Source organism: Dipodomys merriami, unplaced genomic scaffold (assembly GCF_024711535.1).
Source record: "Dipodomys merriami isolate MVZ:Mamm:240054 unplaced genomic scaffold, mDipMer1.0.p SCAF_72, whole genome shotgun sequence".
NCBI classification, from domain to species: Eukaryota; Metazoa; Chordata; class Mammalia; order Rodentia; family Heteromyidae; genus Dipodomys; species Dipodomys merriami.
Window position 1 is genome coordinate 59,876 of NW_027206313.1, and position 23,316 is coordinate 83,191.

General features: G+C 35.8%; 1 protein-coding gene across 7 annotated transcripts in view; it reads right to left on the reverse strand.

The window, feature by feature from the left end:
* Positions 1-23,316, reverse strand: part of LOC138818203 (SUN domain-containing ossification factor-like) — a 66,242-nt gene that overhangs the window by 12,725 nt on the left and 30,201 nt on the right. For 5 of the 7 annotated variants that reach the window (XR_011369007.1, XM_070009177.1, XM_070009176.1 and 2 more), the window contains exons 10-19: positions 20,789-20,896; positions 18,686-18,791; positions 16,868-16,888; positions 16,621-16,676; positions 15,208-15,299; positions 14,398-14,463; positions 8,218-8,286; positions 7,424-7,514; positions 3,035-4,195; positions 1,730-1,817 (exon numbers count right to left, since the gene is read on the reverse strand). Coding sequence is in view for 6 of the 7 variants with exons in the window: in XM_070009177.1 (XP_069865278.1) it covers positions 1,730-1,817; positions 3,035-4,195; positions 7,424-7,514; positions 8,218-8,286; positions 14,398-14,463; positions 15,208-15,299; positions 16,621-16,676; positions 16,868-16,888; positions 18,686-18,791; positions 20,789-20,896 (1,858 nt within the window). In the remaining variant the exon portion in view is untranslated. The remainder of the gene's footprint in view (positions 1-1,729; positions 1,818-3,034; positions 4,196-7,423; positions 7,515-8,217; positions 8,287-14,397; positions 14,464-15,207; positions 15,300-16,620; positions 16,677-16,867; positions 16,889-18,685; positions 18,792-20,788; positions 20,897-23,316) is intronic. The other 2 variants (XM_070009179.1, XM_070009178.1) reach the window with 1 other exon arrangement.

A 23,316-nucleotide genomic window follows, 5' to 3' on the forward strand; every position in this document is an offset into this window, starting at 1 on the left:
AACATTTTTAATCACGCATTTCTTTAATATATATTATGTAAAAGCCTGTAGATTAGTTCCATTTGTGTGAACTAGTATATAACTAGTAATACACAAAAATTGCCTGTCTATTGAATGTGTTCCTATAGCAAAGCGTAGACTTGTTGAAAGATTTTTAAAGAATATTTCTGGATACAAAGTGGAAGCAATACCAAGATTTAAAATTTTCTCTTTCACAGTAAAAATTAACAACAGATCTTAGGGCGTAGCACAAATACCTAAAGTCATCTAACTAATGCTAAACTGTTACTAATGAAAGAAATTCAACAAAATTAAATCTACTTGTTATAGATTTAATAGATTATGTTGTTTGGAATTAGTATAATGAACAAACACATGTTTATTTAGAATACAAATATCATGCATATTTTAAGCAATTACATATCAGACTTAGTTATGAAACAATATTAGGTAGAAAACCAACATGTTAATTTTAAAATCCATATAGGAATGAATAACAAAACAAACAAAAAACACTCTTGGAACAGCAAAGTTAACAGTACTTGACCTCAGTTACCATTAGTACAGCAATCAACACTGGGTGTAAGAATGTAGACAGATGAACTAATCAAAAGAATAAATAAGGACTGGGAAGGTGGCTCAGTGGTAGAGCGCTTGCCTTGCATGCATGAGGCCCTGGGTTCAATTCCTCAGCACCACATAAGCAGAAGAAAAAAAAAGCCGGAAGTGGCGCTGTGGCTCAAGTGGTAGAGTGCTAACCTTGAGCTGAAGAGCTGAGGGACAGCGCTCAGGCCCAGAGTTCAGGCCCCAGGACCGAACCCCCCCCCTCCCCCAAAAAAGAATAAATAAGAAGCCTGAAACAGACTCATATATGTACAATGAACTTTTTTTTAATGCAATGAAAATTCAGTGAGAGGTTTCTTTTCAAGAAATGACACTAGAACAAATGACCTTCATGTGACCTCCCCTTCACAGGCCCCAGGACATATAAATATACATTCATAAACTGTTCTATTAAATGGCAACTATATAGAGATAATTAAAAAAAAAAAACCCTTAAACACAGAAATACCATATGGTCCAACAATTTTAACTACTGGGTATTTACAGACAGCCAAAGGACATGAAACCATTATACCAAAAAGATACTACTAATCCCATGTTTATTGTAGCCCTATTCACAACCATTAAAATAAGCAATTAATGGCCATTCAATGATGAATGGATAAAGAAAATGTGGTATATTTAAAGAAAATGTGGTATATTTCCACAATGGAATCCTATTTAGCCATAAAAAAGAAAATCTTGTAGCAACATGGATGGAACTGGAGGTCATAATGTCAAGTTAAATAAACCAGACACAGATAAAAGACATAAATCATGTGTTCTCACTCACTATGGAAATGAGCAAGTCAGTCCTGTAGAAGAATGGGACGGTGATTACTAGTAGAGGCAGAGAAGTACACAGGGAGATCAAAAGAAGTTTAATGAGGGACACCAAAAAACAGTAGAGGAATCACTTGGAGTCCTTCTTTAGCATAGTGGCAAACTGTTACAGTGTATATTCTAAATTACAAGAATGCTAAATTCATAGTCTATAACATGATTGAGGGTTGAAGAAAGATTATTACTGATTTAATTACTACATATATTGAAGAAGATACCCCATAAAGATGTACAATACTATGTCTCAACAGGAAAAGAATAAATATAGGATAAAGAAACCAACCTGTTCCTCTGCTAATCGTGAGGTATTTTGAAGTTTTACTATTGTTTTATTGAAAGCTTTTTGCATTTCTTCCATTTGTTTTCGGTACCTACAGAGTAAGAATTAAATTAACTTTAATTATACATTCATTTAGTTCCAGAAATATCCTTCTGATATTGCTATATAAAAGTCAATCTTTCTTAAAATGACTCTATCCAGGCCCGTGCAAATAAAAGAACATATAGAGTTGGTCGTTGATGTATTAGCAACCTGAACACTCACTGAAATAATTTCTGTGGTTCCCAGGGGGTACATATCAGACTAAGGAAAGGCAAGATAAGGAATGAAGTAGCTAGATGGGCAAGCACACATGTACATAATTCACTGAAAAATTATATATATAAACTTGGAAATCCCCCGTGGAACATAATGACTATCTTACTGACATTCATGCATCAGTAGCATTTTAGTTTAAGAGAATAAGAAATGGTGGTGTTTTAAAAACTCTGGATGTTTAGTGCCTTGGTGTGTGCAAATGGTTTCAAAAGCCCTGACAGAAACTGGACACTTACAGGAACTAAAAAACAAAACAAAACAACAACAAAAAAAACCCAACAGCACATAGGTACCCAAGTTTCAAAGCAGGAAGACTGTCTGGAGTCCTAAAATTACTGTGTGCACCAAGCACTGCTTCTAGTACTTAGAATCACAGGACATCAATTACAATTAGAACTGAGAGTCTATGATCTCTATTAACAGAATACAATGTTACTTAATCATTTTGTTTAGTCTACTCTTGGTGGCCTTATCATGGCTCTTAAATGATTCCTGGGTTTAAATTCTACTACAAGTCTTAAGGTATCTATACTTTTCCCCATATATCCTGTGGAATCAAAGAGTATAAATGGCTAAAAACCAACTGAAAGAAAATGGAAAGACAGGTAGAATGGTACAATCTATGCTCCCAGTTACTTAAGTGGCTCAAGTGGAATGATCGTTGAGCCCAGGCAGTCAAGACAAGTCTGAGCAACAATGTAAGGGAAAAAAAAAATTGAAAAAACAGAAAATTCATAGTTCAAGCTTGTTATCATACTAACAATAAAGGTACTGTGCGCCTTTAAGTACTAAGTACTTCTAAAACTTTTGTGAAAAATAAATTCATTAAGCAAATAAACAGCAATCAAGTAGCTTTCTTTCTCTAGCTTGAAAACTGCTTACTACTATTATGAGATAATTAACTCCTCTTTTTCTGTAGTCACAGATCTCCTAGTCCGTTGCTAAATTTAACAGGTGAAACAGGTTATACTAAGTCATAATAAAGCTTACCTTTGGCTAAGTTCCTCCAGATACCGACCACTAAGAGACATATTAACTTCTAAGGCTTTAATACGATTATTAAGTCTCATAAACACAGACTCCTTTTGGTTTGATCCATGTATAAGATTTCCATTAGCATATCCCAGATCTGTAGAATTTTGCAACTCAGCATAAAAATCTGTGGCTGTCCTCTGTAACCCTCTCAAAAGAGCATCTTCTGGAGACTGCTCTTCCTCTTTTGCTTCAGGTAATGATGAATCCACAGCAGAATTCAACATTTGCTTTGGGGTGTCGGCTATGTTTGTTCTGGCCTCCCGATCTTCACTCTGTGGTAGAGTGGCTGTGTTTGTCGATGGTACTATTGTTTCTGAAGGTTTCGCGATCATTTGCGTGGAGGTCATGTCTTCTTTTACAATATTATCTATTACCTCATTAACTTTATTTGTTTCAGCCGTAACAGACAGCTTCTCTAGTGTACTAAGACTCTCAGTCTTTTTTTCTGTCTCATCATCAACCACAATAGAACTCTCTTGGGGAATTACTTGAGATGGTGCAAGCCCCACTTCGTGTTTAACAGACTCAGATCCTTCTATTTTAGACAATGAATTCATTTCAGGAGTAACAGCTAAGAGAAGAGACTGAGAAAGAGTTTGAGGATGACTTGGTTCAAGTTCAATTGCATCCACAGTGTGATTCATCAGATCACCCTGATGCATACTATTTAAGTCACCACCACCAACAGGTTCAGCTTCCCTTTCCAAACTCTTACTGTCCAAGTCTGCACTTGGAGGCTGCACTGCTGAAAGGTCTACAGATTCTGCAGGATGTAGTAATGGTGGTTGAACTGACAGAAAAGCATCTTTGCCTTTATTAACAGCAGTTCTGCTCCGTTGTCGATGAAGGGTGATTCTAACTGAACACCATTTATAAATGTATTCTGAAAAACTAGAAATGCAACAAATTGTGGTGAGTTCACTGCAAAGTATTTGTGACTCAGACTCAAACCAGGGTGAAGATTCATCCTCCTGTTCACCAGTTCCCAGGAGAGTCACTGTGGATGGACTTGTCTCCTCTTCTTCCTCTTGTACCAGCTGTACAATGGGACTCTCTTTTGGAGTATCTGGTATTGACGGCTCTGTGTCATGTACATGTGGTTCAGTGATTACGATCCTAGAAAAATACATGTCATAATTATAGATAACTTTAATTAGAAGTTTAAAGTTAAAATGTCTAGGATTAAAAGACTAGGATTACAGAAGAAATTCAAATATGTTAAGATCAATTTCTCCCTGTAAAACATTTTCCTTATAAAAGAAAAATCACTTAAAATTGGTAACACTCAATCTAATCGACACAATCTACCATGTTGACCATATCAAATTTGCTTTCTTTAATCTGTTTAAGCACTATTTGTATTTCCACTCCCTGACTGTGAGTGTACCTCTCTTCCCAAACACATTCACCAAATTTTTATAAGCTTCACAACTGTAACAGATTCTAGGTACTAGACTAAAATCCAGGATTCTTAATGCTTATGAATGCATTTTGTACTTGAATTGCTATCCTGAAAAGGCAGCTATAGCTCTCAAACATAATGTTTCTGTAGACAATGTGAGGGATTCCAACACAAATAAACACACGGGATTGTCAGCTTTAAGAAGAAATACATCCTTCTCAATGATCTCAGATAATTTTTTTTAAAAAGCCATATAACTATGTTAATCAAAATCCTGGCATATCATAAACTAATAGTACCAGTGTAACCATATCCCATCATTAGCTCCAGAGTGTACTTTAGAACATGGGGTAGACAGAGGCAGAATCAATGGGAACAGGATTATAAATTATAATACGTGTTTCCTTTCAAGATAAAGGTATTTTCTGAGTGAAGCCTTATAGTAGAAATGCTACCATCTGACAAATAAGGTAATATGACTATCAAAACTAATTATCTGCTGGGCGCTAGTGGCTCATGCCTGTAATCCTAGCTACCAAGGAGGCCAAGATCTGAGGATGGCAGTTCAAAGCCAGCCCAGGCAGGAAAGTCCATGAGACTCTTATCTCCTCCAATAAAACACCAGAAAACCGGAAGTGGCACTGTGGCTCAAGTGGTAGAGAGAGTGCTCGCCTTGAGCTGAAGAGCTGAGGGAACACACCCAGGCCCAGAGTTCAAGACCAACAACCAACCAAAAAAACAAAAACAAAACAAAACAAAAAAACTGTCTTCATAAACAAATTGGCCTGCTTTTAAAAATTAAAGAGAAAATGTCTCCAAATGAAAATTAATGTTACAATGGCAAAAGGAGGAAAAAGAATAAGTAATGGGCTGGGAAGGTGGCTCAGTGGTAGAGCGCTTGCCTTGCATGCCTGAGGCCCTGGGTTCAATTCCTCAGCACCACATAAGCAAAAAGAAAAAAGCCAGAAGTGGCGCTGTGGCTCAAGTGGTAGAGTGCTAACCTTGAGCTGAATTGCTGAGGGACAGCGCCCAGGCCCAGAGTTCAGGCCCCACAACCGTAGTACCCCCCCCCCCCCCCCCCCGCCAAAAGAGTAAGTAGTATCACAGCAAAATAAGAAGGTAAAATTAAATCATAATTAGGGAATACTTTTCTAGATAGAAAGGAATTTGTAGCCAAACAGATATTTATGTAATGACTATTGACATTTCAGATACAGTCCAGTGGCAAACTGCCTATCATCAACAAAATAAACGGTGATGGTAAAAAAAGGAACTATGTGTGAAGGGGAAGGAAAAAATTAAACTAGCCCTGGGGTAAATATTAACTTATACGCCACTGTCTACATTTTAATCAGCGTGCACACATACATACACACACCCCAAACTTACTTAAATCTAAGATAGTAAATCAAATCAGCTTTTCCTATTAACTTTTAACAATAAATCTGTTGGGAATGCTTTCATTTTTATTTATGTTCATCAAAGGATTACACCATCATCAGGAAAAATATTTGAAACAAACACAAAGTAGTAAGTGAAAAATATGAAAGATAGCTAGTTAAAAATTTTCTAACATGGAGAAAAGTTGCTTGCTCTATTAGGTTGCTAAGATTCTATCTCTCAACAAATATTTGTATTATGTGTGGATGTGTGTGTGCATATATATAATTAATTACTCTTACTTGATTTTGAAAAATAAGATATTCTATTATCTGAAGAAGCTGGCTACAAAATCAGGAATAGCAATTATATAATCCCACAGAAACAGAAACACCAAGAAACTCTCTATGCCCAATAGATTTCTTAGATCCTTCCAAGAATCAGTTACATGTATGCTGTATTTTCTTTTTAATCACCTAATAAACATCTTCCATCACATTTTCAGGGTTAACAGAGAACACAAATATTTTACTATGCTTTTCAAAGCACAAAAATCTCATGATACTTAGGAATTACAGTTCAAAGCACATGTACTACAGTTCTTATTATTTTATCTTCTTAAGCAGTTCCTAAAACTGTAATTACCTACAACAGTCCAATCTACAATTCTCAAATCATTATGAGCTCATTAGATAAACTAAAAATGTAATAAAAAAAATCATCGCTGGGGCTGGGAAGGTGGCTCAGTGGTAGAGCACTTGCCTTGCATGCCTAAGGCCCTGGGTTTGATTCCTCAGTACCATGTAAGCAAAAAGAAAAAAGTCAGAGGTAGTGCTGTGGCTCAAGTGGTTAAGCGCTAGCCTTGAGCTGAAGAGCTGAGGGACATTGCCCAGGCCCAGAGTTCAGGCCCCACAACCTGATCCAAAAAAAAATCATCTCTGGAAGAAAACAACAAATAACCAGGGTACTTTATCAGTTACATAGACGCTCGCGTGTGTGCGTGCGTGCGTGCCTGTGTGTGTGTGTGTGTCTCTCTGTCTGACCAAATGCCACCCCACAAAAGATCTGCACAAGTCAATTAAGAAAGAAAACACCTATGATAAGTTGACTGTGTAACAAAAACATAATGTAAGCACCACTGTTATAAATATTTCGGTATATTCACTGTGGCTTTCTAGAGATGTCACATATAAGTAATCTATATTTATAAAAGAACTTAAAAAAAGCAAACAGGCCTTCAAAATTCATCCTCAAGTCTATATTGGCATAATTACTTCCAGGAAAAAAATAATTTAAATAAGGAAAAAAACTCAGTATTGTAAATGATGAAAGTACTATATAATATCAAAACCACAAATGTTTCATTTGGAATGAAGTGTGCTCCTAACACACCTGACACACATACTCACTCATGAGAAGCAACCCAGAGGTGTGTTAAGTGACTTCAGAATGTCAAGCTCCCTGTCAATCATCTTTTCACATATAAAACAGAGGTTCCTTTTTCTTGTTATAGGACAGCTACTCTCCATTGAAAAAGAACTCTAGTATCACATATCACTTACTCAGGCGATGGAGCAGGAGCTGAAACAGGAGCTGACTCAGGCATTTTAGATGCAGTTGTGGCAGTGGCATTCTCAGATATACTTTTATTTCCTATTTTAAGAAAGATGCCATATTGAATTCAATTTTTAAAAGTTGTACCATGAAAATACTTTACTATCATAAAGAACTTTAGCTCCTGGGGAGAAGAAAAATCAAATCGGTATGCTACTAGAAAGAAGTGATCTTTTAGAAGAAATGATCTCACAGATTGCAACTACAAGTAATGCCTATTTCTTAATTTCTGAGATAATTAAATTATATAAGGATGACTACACATTTTATGTAATCTTACATGCCTACTAGACCTGAAAGAGTAAAGAATATCAGGAAATAAGAAGAGTCATTTTTATTAAGTTTGCATTTGGAACTTTTTTTTAAAAACAATAATTGTTTTCCTGCTAGTATCATTTTGCTGTTCCGTAAATTAAAAATAGGGCTTTCTACATAGAGTAGCTATTTGGTACATAAAAAGAAAGCAATCTGAAGTGCTATTAGGGTATCAAAATCTCAGTAAGAGAATTATCAAAAAAATCAATCCATGAACTTTATGCACACTCTGTGCCCTTTCATACAAAAGAGCTTATAAGATTCAAATAAACAGTGACTAATACAAAATCGTGAAGTTTTTCTGAATCTTTTCTCAATTTGTAAGTGAAAACTCAATTTTTTTGGTTTACTCCTTCCTTGCTTTTTTTAGCTAGAAGGAATCATGGAGTACTAGCTATTTTAAAAAAGCCATAAAATGATTAAGTACCTTCTGTTAAGTCTTCAGTTTTTGCTCCCAGTATATTAGCAGCAATATTCACCATATTTAGAATGGCATCTAAAACAAAATTCAATCAGAAAAAAATACAAATACACCTAAATATTCTCTTGTAATTATTATCAGTCAAAAAACCACTTAATGGGTTTTTTTAAAGTAATTACCTTTATTTACCTTATTATTTAAGTCCAATATAGGACAATATAGGACCAAAGGGTAAAGCATACATTTGAACTTATGTTCAGAAGGAAGTTAAATTTTTAATATAAATGTATTTTGTTGTACACATTTTACCAAACACTGCCCTTTCAATGTACTATTACAGAGAGGAAATATGACCAAAATTCATATCCCAAAACTTGTTTTTCTTCAGAAAGGTTCTACAGTTTAACTAAAACCAAAAATTGCTTAAAAAGCTAAAGTTGGGTTTTTTTTTGATTGACAGGTAAATATAAAATGGGAGATTATCCAAAGAAAATGAGAATAATTTTTAATATTTTCAACTACTAATACATAATAATCATTGGCAAGTCAAATTCCAAAGCAATATTACATAGAATCAAATTCTTGAATGACTTTTACAAACTCGTGGGCCAAGAAAACAAATGTTTTATGGATGATAAAGTATATCATTTCTTGTGTATTCTGGGTGGTGATGGAGATGGGATTGGGAAGATTAATTGTAAGTCATAGTCATAAAATAGTGTTGTAGTAGAACAATATGCTTATTTGGTAATTCTGCCCTCTCTTTTTCCAGAAAGAGTATCTGGATAATGGGTAAAAGTGGCAAAAACCTCCATATCCAGATGAACACATGTAGTTGTACATGAGGACCAAAAAAGAGTGGCACTCCATATAAAACTGGTGACCGATTGGTAATATGATGTAATTTCAGAGAAAATTAGCTTCTAAACCAATTAATCTTTGAAATTCCACTCTAACGTTCTTCAGAATTATGTGTTTCTTCTAGCCTCCCTTCTTGAAAGAGACTCAGAGTTTTCATCATACTTTCACAACGAAAACCAGAGGTATGGAAAGGAGAAAAAGATTGAAGGGAAGAAAATCTAACCAAAGATAAAAGTTGGAGGCAAACTAAACACTGTCAGGTGACCCTGACCTGTCAATATGTGCTGTGTGGAAGGAAATGTATTCTTTTAAAGGTGATGACTAGTAGATAGTTACATAACTTTGATCTCTCACAATTGTGCCCAATGATCTGAAACACAATAATACAGTGATACACTGCCATTAGAATAATAAAGGTCTGGTATTTGCCTCGTTTTAAAAACTTTTTTTGGCACTACTGGGGACTGGACTCAGAGCCTTCTGTTCAGCGGGCGGGGCTAATCTTGAGCTCTCACTGGGGAGTGGACGCAGGGCTAGCTATCACTTGAGCAGCACCTCCAATCCACAGCTGCCACTTTTAACTATCTTGCCCTTAAACATGGTATGCTGAATGGAGAAGTAGCTCCGGTTCCTACTTAGGCAAATAAGACATTTTTAGCATGAAATAAAAGAAATGGGGCTGGGCAGGTGGCTCAGTGGTAGAGCGCTTGCCTTGCATGCCTGAGGCCCTGGGTTCGATTCCTCAGCACCACATAAGCAAAAAAAAAAAAGCCGGAAGTGGCGCTGTGGCTCAAGTGGTAGAGCGCTAGTCTTGAGCTGAAGAGCTGAGGGACAGCGTCCAGGCCCAGAGTTCAAGCCCCACGACTGGACCCCTTACCCGCCCCCCCCCCAAAAAAAAAAGAAAGAAAAGAAATGGAAATTCCTGTATCTTCACAGATATAAAGTCAGGAATGGAAACTAGTACTTCTCTAGAAATTAACCATCATGACACAATGAATAGTAGACTTATATTGCAACCAAAGAAGACTGCTTTACAAGTACCAAATTTCGGAATCAACAGTCTACATTTACTCTCTTATGCTTCAAAGACCTTATCTCAGATTTTAAATTTGAGGGCACCTGTTATAGAACTGAATACAAGAACACATGTTAATCGGTAAGAGCTGATTTGGGGAGTTACTACGAACATAACACAGTAGGAAGGCTGACAATGCTGCTGTGCACCATCATCTCATCTAAGAGGAGTGCTAGGCTGGGAAGTGACACAGCAAAATGTGGCACGTTTCTCTTATCAGCCCAGTAGCCTACGTAACCAGTTTCCACGTGCATGTTCGCACACACTCTTTATACTAACCTAGCCTTTTCGTTTTATCTTCTGAGACAAAGCTGCATTGTAGACATTTAGGTGACCACTCTCAACTCTCAGTCAAATGTGTAACCGCTTGACACCATGTTAGCCACTTAAGGCTTCAAACAGTCACCAACTATGTTAATTTAATAACTTCTCTTGGAATAGTCAATTCCTCTGAGTTGGGTAAGTTAATCATCCCACATCACTCCTTTAGAAATAAAATACTGCTTTTTTTGGGGAGAGAGGGAGGACCAGTCGTGGGGCCTGAACTCTGGGCCTGGGCGCTGTCCCTCAGCTCTTCAGCCCAAGGCTGGTGCTCTACCACTTGAGCCACCAACACCACTTCCAGCTTTTTTTCTTTTTGCTTATGTGGTGCTGAGGAATCGAACCCAGGGCCTCATGCATGGCAAGGCAAGTACTCTACCACTGAGCCACCTTCCCAGCCCCTAGAAATGAAATACTTCTATGGACAAAGTTTCCATATAGTCATTTTGGGCTCTTATAACACAAAAACAAACTTGTCCACGGTGCTAAGGCTGAAGGGTTATACATATGCTACAACACAGCAAAAGAAACCAGTCAAAACACTGTTTCTTCTTATGTCTAGTTAGTTTTCTCTGAAGGATAACCACGTGTAGTTTCTTTCCTTTTAGAACCCATGTACACATAAATATGTTCCAAGTATGTATGTATGTACACATACAATTTCATAAAATACCTGGACTTAAATGTGTATGTACACAGCTAACTTTAGCAGACAGGAAGATTTTAACAAACGAGGGAGAAGGCGGCTATGTGGGAGTATCACAGCAGACACTCATCTGGCAAAGGCACATGACAAAGCACAAAAAGAGCTGAGTGAATATGGTATAAAAGAATGTAAGCAAGAGAATCAGGTAGAACTGTTGCCAGATTAGCATGTACACAAGTTAAGAAGACTACTCTCTTAAAACAATAGTTTAGTAACTGTAACCCCTCTGTACAGTATCTTTACAATAAAAAATATACACAAAAAGACAATACTTTATACTTTTTAAATTAATGATACAATATCAAGAATGTCTAAGTAGTATGTATGCTTTTTGATCATCAAGTCTCATCAGAAGCAATGCATTCTGAAAACATAAATTTCCTCTACTAACTACAGTACTAACTACAAATTGAACATCTCTAATCCAAAAATGTGAAATCCAAAATGCTCAAAAACCTGAAATTTTTTGAGTGCTAACCTCATTTCACAAGTAGAAAATTTCACCACGGTGACTAATACTCAAACCACAGGTCATTAAAAAAAACCTATAAAATTATCTTTGGGTTATAAGTATATTTTATTTTTGAAACAAGTGAACTGTGTTTACACTCAAGTCTCATCCTCAAGATATCTAATTATGTATATGCACAACAAAATACAAGTTGTGAAATATTTCTGGCTCTAAGTACTTCAAGTAAGGGGTACTAAACCTGTGCTCAACAGTAAGGAAAAATGATTTCTATTAGATTAAAATAATAAATTTTATTCTGAACATTAATAATAAAAGCTAGGTGTCATGGTGCCTACATGTGATTCCAATGCTTAGGAGGTGGAGGTAGGTGTGTTTGAGGCTATCTGAGCTAAACAGAGAGTTTGGGGCTATCCTGGCATATATAAAGCAAGAATGTCTCAAACAAGAGTTAGGGATGTAGAACTTGGCTGCCAAGTGCTTGCCTAGCATTCACAAGGAAAAAAAAAAAAAATCAGGTTCTGAATAAGCCAATTTCAAGCTGATTTAGAAATGCCAAACCTGAATATTCTCATGACGGAGACTAGCTCTTTGACCCAATTCTATTTTATTACTTGCTCCTTAAAATTATTCCTCTTTGGAAGCTGTGGCTAATGTTAGGCTTAAGAACGGTCTCAGACTCATCAGAGAAGACTATTAGGACACGAGTACAAGGAGTAGTGTCAGGCCATGTCTGTACATCCTGAGACAGTAAAATCTGAAAACTCAGCTTATATTGCCTATTGTTCAGAAATCCCAAGAAATGGAAATCTTATTAAATCCCAGTTTCCACACTTCAGCTCAACTAATGTCCTCCCCTTCAAACAGTCTTAGAATACAAATTCTTACCGCACCTGCAATACTGGTAGGTTAAGTGGAGACCAGTTTAAAAAGACCAGTTTACCAAGATACACACACATTCAAAGAGAAAGATCCAAAATGTAGGACTGAACCAAGATTCTATGTAAATAATACAATTAAGGAAATTTCTTCACTGACACATGTTTAGGTTTTAGTGGCTTCCAGGACTTAATCCTGTTTCAAGAAGAAAAGTTAGACCTACAATATCAAAAGGGTTTTTCCCTTTATCTGACACTATGGTAAGATACTAATTTCCTTTGTTAGGTGCTCTCTCCTTTCTGATAACCACCAGAAGCCAGAGATCTTTTAGTGTGGGGTTATTTTCTAACTCCATAAAAATGGTGATTTGTCAGAGGAGTTTGGCAGCATTAAGCTACATAAGTAGCAGAATAGTGACTATCATGTAACAAATAGAAAACAAATCTATGGATTTAGAAAAATATCCAGACTTATGTCGTCCACTCCTAAATAAACCACGTAACATGGTAGTAAATACACTTAATTTTTCATATCATCAAGTAGATGATAAAGAGTCTTATTTAAAAGTAGTGGCTAAGATCTAAAGTAAGAAGGTTAGTAATAAAGTAAAACAAAATATATTGAACTGATATGGAAGTTAAAGATTTTCCTTCTTCAAGAATATTTAGGGGCTGGGAAGGTGGCTCAGTGGTAGAGCACTTGCCTTGCATGCTTGAGGCCCTGGGTTTGATTCCCCAGCACCACATAAGCAAAAAGAAAAAAAGCCGGAAGTGGCGCAGTGGCTCAAGTGGTAGAGTGCTAGCCTTAAGCTGAAGAGCTGAGGGACAGCACCCAGGCCCAGAGTTCAGACCCCATGACCGGACGCAAAAAAAAAAAAAAAAGAATATTTAAACCTCTTCTTTCTATCCCAGAAAAACTCCACTTAAGTTTACAATCTTCTATGGGAGAGGAAAAGAAGGGAATGGGAACGGAGGGGAGGAAAGGAGAGGGAAAAGAGAAATGACTCAAAGCTCCATATACATGGCCTTTAAAAAAAAAATCTACCTAACTATGTTCTAAAAAGCTTATAACGCCAGTGTCCATACTCAGATTGGTTCGGCAATTCAGTTCAGTAACAAGTAAAAAATACAAGCAGCTTATCATCTATTTATTATGATTTACTGTCAAGTTGTTAACCTCCATATAAAAAAAGAAAAGCTTTACGAGATAAGTTTTATCTGCAAGAATAACTAAAAATAGTTTTAAAATATAACTACCCACATTCTATGAAAAAGCAATGTGCCAGTGAGCGAAGGTCCCCCCAGCTGTCGCTAACAGCCAGCTCACTGCTGGGCTCACATGCTTCTTTGTAAGGACAATAAACTGAGCCGTTAGGGATCACAAATCATTTCTTTACAAAGGGTGTATACTGTCTTTATTACTACAGTGATAGTTTTTGCTATAGATAGGAATAGTTTATATCTTGTTATTAAACAGGAAACTAACATCACTATATTACTGTTCAAATCAGTGAAAATCACTGATGCTGTACCTTTTTAAAAATTGTTTTCCCAAATTCTTCTACACTACAAGTAACGTTCTCAATGATCTGCATACTTAAGAGCTGAAGTATTTTTATTACACTAGTGTTTTTTTCTCTCATCTTCCTTTACATCTATACTTCCTATGTAATTTCCACAGAAATATTTCAAAAACCATCATCTACAGAAATATTTCAAAGCCTTAATCTATAGAAATACTTTAAAAGCCATTATCCTAGGTTCAACACTGGGAGTAGAAGAATCCTAAACTATACCAAAACAAAACAATCTATTTAAGAGTGGAATTATTGAGAAATATTTGAGTAGTAGAAATAGGAAATCCCAAAATACTCACTTGTAGCAGAACCAAGAATATTTTTTGAAGATTTATCTTCCACAGTATTATAATCCAGTGGATAATCTGTTTAAAAATGAAGTAATTATGTTATGAGCTAGTTCTAATAACATATATAAAAGCTCATACTACATTCTGTCGATTGACATTTAAAACATAAATATTGATCACATCTAAACCATGTTCACAAGAAGAAAATGAGATTTCAAAGTCATTTAACAGATGTAAACCAAGAAAAAAATTACAACACCGAAGTTTACAGGACTTTTGTTTAAAATTTCAATATACTTTATCAAACCTTAGTGAACACCTTCACTTGTTTTCTAGGAAAATGACACGAGAAAATTTAGACTGTTCAAGCTACACTGTAAGGTATTTTAAAGTAAAGACTTGACAAAGCAGAAACAGAAGGGGTCCGACTTTCTCTATGCCTCTAGGCTCACAGGAGTTCCTCCAAAGGTTCAGGCCTTAACCTGCTTAATCCTACACCCAGGAAACACAAAGTAATGAATGCTCATTTCTACTGATTCAACTCATCTGATGAATTCAACAGGTTCTTGGGTCTACAACAGAGATACATTCACAATTTGTAACATTAATGTTATAAGAGGAGCTCTAATTACAAATAACTGACTGATAAATGTGGAATATAATATTAATTTGCAAAGTGATCACATTAGGTTTAAGAACCATGTGGCTATTATAACAGAACAAAAATGACAAGTCATTGATGTAAGTAGCCTGTATTCAACAGATTACTAATAGATTATTTAAAAATATTCCCAAGAGCCCTATTTAAAACCCACTTACCATAATCTTCATCAAACAGTTCTTGACGTTCTGACTGATACTGGGAATCAGCAATTTCTTCATATTCTTCCACCATGCTTGTGCCAAATACCCTAATCATAGCAATTCCATTAAAGATTTGCATTAAAACAAAATTAATCTCCTCATAATGTATGATGAACATTAACTCTGGTAATGTTTCTAGACTCCAAAATAATAGCTATTTCTTACATTTTAGCTTCCATTAAAATGAAAAACTAGGCTATTGAGGCATTTTGAAATATAGCTACCAAAATTTTCTATCAGTGGTTTTAGATATTATCAGCACAGCAAAACAACAAGTAAAATCAAATACATAAGTTATTTGTTTATTTTTGTGCTGGTCCTGGGTCTTGAACTCAGGGTCTGTCTGGGCTCTCTCCCTGAGCTTTTCGCTCAAGGCAAGCACTCTACCTCATCTGAGACACACCTATACTCTAGTTTTTCAAATAAGAGTCTCATGCACTTTCCTGCTCTGGCTGACTTTGAACCATGATCCTTAGATCTCAGCACCCTGAGTTGCTAGGATTACAGGTGTGAGCCAGAATGCCCAGATTAAAGCTCATTCCTTAACAGATTATCTTGGTATTTCCCCAAACACATTCAATAGACAAAAAAGCTTAGTAATTTATTTTTTAAAACTTTCTGCTAATGTTATGGTTGAACAAGGAACTGTGCTACGCTCTTGCTTGGTTTCCTTGCTCATGGCTAGCGGCTGACTGGCTAAGTCTGGCATTTTTCCAGGTAACTGGACAGACAGTCTCACGGACTGTCGTTAAGTCCTTTAAGCTGCCGGGACTGGCTCTCAGTCCCGATCCTTTGATCACAGCCTCTTTAGCAGCTGGAATTACCGAGGTTAGCCACTGAAATCAAGCAATCATTTCTGTAATATTAATTACCGAGGTTAGCCACTGAAATCAAGCAATCATTTCTGTAATATTAACTTCCTGTAAGAAAATTATTTCTTCACTTTCAATTTTTTAAAAAACAGTCAAACAAAAAGTAACAACTAAAAGTGTCCACTGAGCACAAAGGCTCATTCCTGTAATCCTCGGTATGCAAGGGGCAGAAATCAGGGGACCAAGGTTCTGCCACCAGCCCAAGGAAAAAGTGTGTGTGATCCCATCTGAACCCACAAGCTGAAAGTGGTGGCATGTGTCTATGACTTGGGGTCAGTGGGTAGCTGAAGATAGAAGTCAAGGCCCAAAGCTAGCTCAGACCAAAAACAAGATCCTACCTGAAAAATAACTAAAGCAAAAAATGTTGTGGGTCTGCTTCAAGTGGAAGAACACTTGCATACAAAGTATGAGGCCGAGCTGAAACTATTCGTACCGCCAAAAAGAGGAGAGAAACAAACAATAAAAAACAGTAAATGTACTCTGTGTTCCATATTACCTTATAAGGCTTAATGGACAAAAGTGCTCCGATCCAAAATGTGATACCAACTCCACCTGAATAATAAAAGACATGAAATGAAAAGCCAGCAGAACATCACTCTATTCAGTTTTTTCATTATAACAATTCTAATAATAAAGTCCTCATTTCCCCCCAAATCAATACTTATAGTTTTGCACTTTTTTTTTATAATGAATTAATATGTCATGCCTTGTTATTCAATATTGCAAAAGAGATGGTTGCTAACCTTTATGTACTTGATGAACATCTGAAGCAAGAAAAAGGAAAAGAAAAAGAAATCAGTTCCAAAGTCTGGATAACATGCCATAAGCAACAAGTATTTAAAATCATACTGTATAGAGAAAGCAATGTATTATGATGGATAATACTGTAGTACTCTTAATTTTTTGCAGAAGCCAAAGCAACGATGTGAAATTTTTATCAAACTAGAAGGTAGAATCTAAATATCTAAAGAAATCAGCTTTAAGCTTACAAAGTTTAAGTAGCTAAAAACCATTGTTGTTATTTTATGTTAGCTATTAAAGCATTCTAAAACCAATTAATAGTCTTTAGAAACCTTCAGTCTTGCATTACTGTAAACATTACAATATGCATTATATGTATATCTACAGATGAATTTATGTATTAGTAATTATGTACACATTAGAGGTACACATTATTACTATGCACATACAGAGATACACACTGGTCACATTTACACACTGATATAGGCTGATATATATGAAATGTTATCTATTGTTCTATAATATTGTATGTAATAGCAGAATATTTATTCTGCTATTTCAAGTATAACTTGAAAATGAAAATGCATGTCAATTTGCTTTTAAAATGCAAGCTATCAAAAAGCAATCCATAGATTTGGGTTTAGTTACTCCTGGATAAAATAAACCCAAGCAAATGTATAACATTTATCACTATAAAATGAGAACCAGAAGTAAACAGTTCTTCAATTTAGACTCATTTCTTGAATCATTAATTGAAAATATAAACTGTAATTTTAAAATACAAGTTAGCACTTTCAGAGTGAAACTAAGAGTATTACAAGTTTACCCATTTATAGAAGTAAATGTAATACATGCTTTAAAGAGACAGCAAAATCACAGAAAACAAAATTAATTAGCTAGAAGTTCTTTCATTTAAAGAAGAAAGGATAGACATTAGAACTGCTGCATTCCAAAAGGTCAATTAACATACTTTAATGTGTGGCTATTGTTTTAATTTTTTTTTAAAGATAGAAAGGAGAAGACTAGAAACATTTCTATTTTGTTTAAATCCAACTGATGAGTGACAACTTAATTAATTGGTAAAAGAAATGGGAAATACTGTTTCAAAAAAATTAGGGTAAAATAGGTAACTGGAAATAGAATGTTAAGTTTGAATACGTAAAACAAAAGGCAAAAGATTTAACAATGCCAAATAAAAGGAAATTAAAACTGAAAAAATCTAAAAATAAGATTCTACTAAAAAAAAATCAAAAGATCTCAATGACCGTAATAACCACAGAAAGAAAATATACATTTTATATAATACATTTTACATTGAGTCAAAAACAAGAGTTCAAATTTGGAATTTTATCAGAACCACAAATGAAAATTTGGACCAGGTGACCAGCAACACAAAAGGAATGATGAAATATTTGTCTCATAAAACAATATATTCAGCCAGGCACCAGAGGCTTATGCCTATAATTTTCACTTAAGAAGGCTGAGATCTGAGAATTTCATTTCAAAGCCAGCATGGGCAGAAAAGCCCATGAGACTCTTATCTCCAATACAGAAAAAGCTGAAAGTGGTGCTGTGGCTTATTAGGTGGTAACAGCACGCGCCTTGAACACAGAGAGGCTCAGGGACAGCTCCCAGGCTCTGAGTTCAAGCCACAGGATCAGGACGACGACGACTACTACTACTAATAATAACAATAAATTCAACTAGTAACTTTTTCAGTAAATGGTATGATATAAATTTCCAAGTGGGAATTTCTAATTGGGTAGTGTAAATAAAAGGAACGTTTCTTTATATAACAGTGCTATACATGTAAGCATTACCTTCACATATTTTGCATACATCTGTTCATCTAAAGGGAAACTCTGGACAGTTCGCTCATCTCTACCATGGAAAGTACCCAGTTTAATCCATTTACTTGTGGGATATCTAGAAAATATAAAAAATAAACATATCCTATATATGTTTATATAAAGCAGGCCTTGAGTTAAATATACTTTTTTCCAATTAACAAGTTATATGTAACTTGCAAAATTACACTATTAACAAATAGAAGACAAGGAAAACAAAAGTAGGACTAGAACAACTTGTAGGGAATTAAGAGTGCTCTCTGGAGGTTTTCAAACAGACAGTTATCAAGAGGCTACCCTGGGGAAAGAAGGTACACCATTCACATACTGCCAAGTATATGTGATGATATGAACTGCGAACATGAATACTGGCAGGAAGTGCAATAGGAAAAAGAAAATGTAGCACATCTGAATTCAACCTATCTAAATAGCTGATCCCTTTAAAAAGAAATTTCATGTAAAAAATCCAAAACTATTTTGGAACTATTTAATACTTCATTGTCAGAGCTGCATATGTCAATTTGACATATTAGAAATTCCAGCTTAAGGGCTGGGAAGGTGGCTCAGTGGTAGAGTGCTTGCCTTGCATGCATGAGGCCCTGGGTTCGATTCCTCAGCACCACATAAGCAAAAAGAAAAAAGCCGGAAGTGGCGCTGTGGCTCAAGTGGTAGAGCGCTAGCCTTGAGCTGAAGAGCTGAGAGACAGCGCCCAGGCCCAGAGTTCAGGCCCCACGACCGGACCCAAAAAAAAAAAAAAAATTCCAGCTTAAAAGAAATATCTAAGTTAATCTAAGGTTAATAGCAGAACAGGAGTCTCCAAAGGTTTTAAGAACTGATTTTTAAACTGTACACATGTAATGACAGTCAGACAGAGGAAGAAACACCACAGAGCCCTTGATGGCTGGTGGCAGAAGCACGGCACCACACAGCCCATCTGTCACTGCTACGCACAGGTGTGCACTGAGAAGTGAATAAACAACGCCAAGCAGGAGTATCAAGCACCTAGTCTAAAGAGTGTGTTTAAAGCAAAAGACACTGTTGGTAGTTAAGAAGTAAAAAGTAATTACATATTTTAATAGGATAAATACATGCATAGGAAAGATAAAGGAATACAATGCTAAGAATGATTATCTTTGGTTTTCAAGAAGATAGTTCTTTTCCAAATTCCTCATAAAATGTTCATTTCTTTTCTAATCATACAAAGATTTTTAAAAATATATTACTAAAATATACACCAGAAAATAAAGAACTATACATGTATATTCTTAATAAATTTTAAAGAAATGTTTGGAAAGCAATACAGCATAATTAAAAGGTCTTAATGAACATAGTGCTAAATCTAAGTCTTAGTTCTCTAATAGGCCATGGGGCCCAATCAAGCTACCTAGCCTCCCTTTGTCTGCTTCCTCATCTTACAAGGGAGCATTTGTTAAAAACTAATGAAAGAAAATAGATTTAAAAGGGGCCTGCAAATGCAACTGTTTACAAACTGGAAATAAAAAATAAAACGGTAGCTAAATATTCACACAGTGAGAACAATATTCTTAGGAGAGGACTGCAAGGGCTCAATAGCTTTCCTGCCCAGACTGGCTTTGAACCGTGATCCTCAGATCTCAGCCTCCTGAGTATCTAGGATAAGCAGCTTTTTTATTATACTGTTTTCAGTTCTTGTTTTTCTTCTTTCCTTTTTACTTTGGTCTATTCCCTTCTGTCATTGTGTTTGATTTCTGTACACCGTTTTTCTTGTATATAAGTTTGTTTGGTTTGTGGAAGGGGAGGAGAAGCACAGGAACTGTGGGACAAAGGGTGAACCAATGCAGCAGTGAAACCCACTACACACAACGTTGGAAATGAACTACACAACTTTGGGGGGAGAGATGTCAGTAAGGGAAAAACCAGGAGAGAATGAGGGAGAGGTGACACTTCAAAAGGAAAATATACTCATTACCTGACTAACCCCTCTGTATATCACCTTTACAATAAAACTTTTTTTAAAAACACAAAAAAATGACAGAAGGCAAAAGTGATTCACTAATTTTTAGTCTAGCTTTGACAGAAAGCAGTTTTAGAATTTACCTGTCACTGATAGAAACCAGAAAGTCTTTAGGAGTAGAAGAAAATAATTCATAATTTGCAATATCAAGCTGCTTTACTTGAATTGGTTCACACAGTTCAATAACAAACCTTCAAAAAGAACACAAACAATTATTTACATAAACCAACCACAGTAAGACTTCACATTAAACATGACGTAAGTTTGCATAAACTTGATACCTATTAAGTGTTACTAAAACTTAGCAAAGACAGAGGCTTTCTAAGCCAAGTTATCAATAAGGAAATGCCTTAAAAAATTACTAAGCATCTAGCTTTTAAAATAACAAAGTATACTCTTGGAAGGAGAATGTCTTTATAAAGAAAAGCCAGTGATACTGTAAACTGACCAAAGTCTGATATTAAGCCTTCCATTTAGCAATACATTGTTTTAACATTTACCTTAAAATTATAGAGTTCCAAATACATACTCTTATAGTTGGTACCTTTCTGTATCAAAGCACAGTTTGTAAGAGAAGAGTCAAAAAAGTTAAAATATTTAGCAGACGTTTAGTAAAATTATGGTTGACGGAGACAACCAAATATCTAGTGCCCACTAAAACTAGTACTAGAATTGTACCTATACTTCATTTACATAAAGATCTAGAAAATGAAACTAATTTAAGGGACAAGCCTGTGTGCTAACATCGAAAGATGATTTGAGAACAAGAATTCACACAAAGTAGAAGGAAACCCTCCGGGTATGGTAGGTGTGTTCCTTATCCATACTGTGGTGAGGTTTTCTCAAATTTATAAAATTTTTGAAACCACACTGTATGTCAACTATACTCCAATTAAGCTGTTTATAAAAAGACATTAGAGGGATTGGAAGTACCACAACAGAGTTCATGCTTAGCATGTGTAAGGGCCTTGGTTCAATCCTCAGCACTGACAAAACAAACAAAACAAAATAAAACAAAAATAATTTTTAAAAACAAGATGCTATGAAATTATATTTGATTTGGGAAAGACACCAGAAATATTTCTTAGGAAAAATGGAAAGATTGGTTCCATGTGCCCAAAATAAAACTGCATAGATGTACCTAACATGACATCTGAGGGACAGAAATACTCATAACACCTAGTAATTTGAGGTAATAAACTATTACATCAAATGAGATTTTACGTTGACAAATACTAAATAAACCAAAAGTATTAAAATTAACAGAGTGTTTAATGATGGAGAATAACAGAACTAAGTTCAGGAGATGGTAGGAATGACTGATTAGGTTTCTGAGAAAGGTTCTTGAAGGGAACCAAGGTAGCATTTGTTCAATGTTTCTCTCTGGACAATACTATCTTAGATAATTTCCATCCATCCTTCAACCCTTACAACAAAATTTCAAGGTATATTATTTTCACTTTCAATTTTATATAACAAAAGGAACATGGTCATAAATAAACATAGCCAATTCTGATTTCTCTGTTTTTTGTGGGTTTTTTTTGGCAATACTGAAGTTTGAACTCAGGTCCTCAAACTTGCTTGGCTTATTGCTCAGCTAGTGCTCTACCACTTAAGCCACACCCCCAGCTCTGTTTTTGTTTTTCTGATTCTGAAGATGGACTTTTGCAGACTTTTCTGCCTAGGAAAGCTTCAAACTGCAATGCTCTGTACTTAAACCTCCTGAATAGACACACAGCTTCTAACTTAATAAAAGAACCCCTCCCCATCCCTCAGACAGAGTTGAGCATATGGTCGCCCATCAAGGACTTCCTGATTGAGTGATGGGGTGTGACAAAAGTACTAAGGGAGGCTTTCGGTCATGGCATTTTTTTTAGCCCTGGTAGAGCTCTGCATTAGGCTTCACCTATCACCAGGCTAGAATGAGGATGCGGTAAACCGGGTAGAGCTATTAGCTGTCCGCTATCACCAGGCTAGAATGAGGAGCTGGTGAGAATAAACCATTCGGACAATGCAGGTAGGGAAGACACCGTAGTGAATGGCAAAGAAACATGATATGTTTGAATTCATTATAATTAAATAATTGTAAATGATGTATATATCTGATAAACCTCATAACTTATATTAGTATGCCTGGTAATTTTCTTTTATCACAGTTAACTTCACTCTCATTTTCTCAGAAATAAAGAACACTATAAAAAATTAGGAGAAGCCGGGCGCCCAAGGTTCACGCCTGTAATCCTAGCTACTCAGGAGGCTGAGATCTTGAGGATTGAGGCTGAAAAGCCAGCCCGGGGAAGGAAAGTCCATGAGATTCTTATCTCCAATAAACTACCAGAAAACCAGAAGTGGCCCTGTGGCTCAAGTGATAAGAGTGCTAGCCTGAGCTGAAGAGCTGAGGGACAGCACCCACCCAGGCCTAGAGTTCAGGACCCACAACTGACCAAAAAAAAAAAAGAGAGAGAGAGAGAACTTTGCATAATAGTAAGCTAAATCCAATTTCAAAAAACTTCTCAATTATTTATCTTCTGTACCATTAGCCAAAAATTAAAAAGATAAAGTTAAATTAAGAAGGAAATGTACTGGGGCTGGGAAGGTGGCTCAGTGGTAG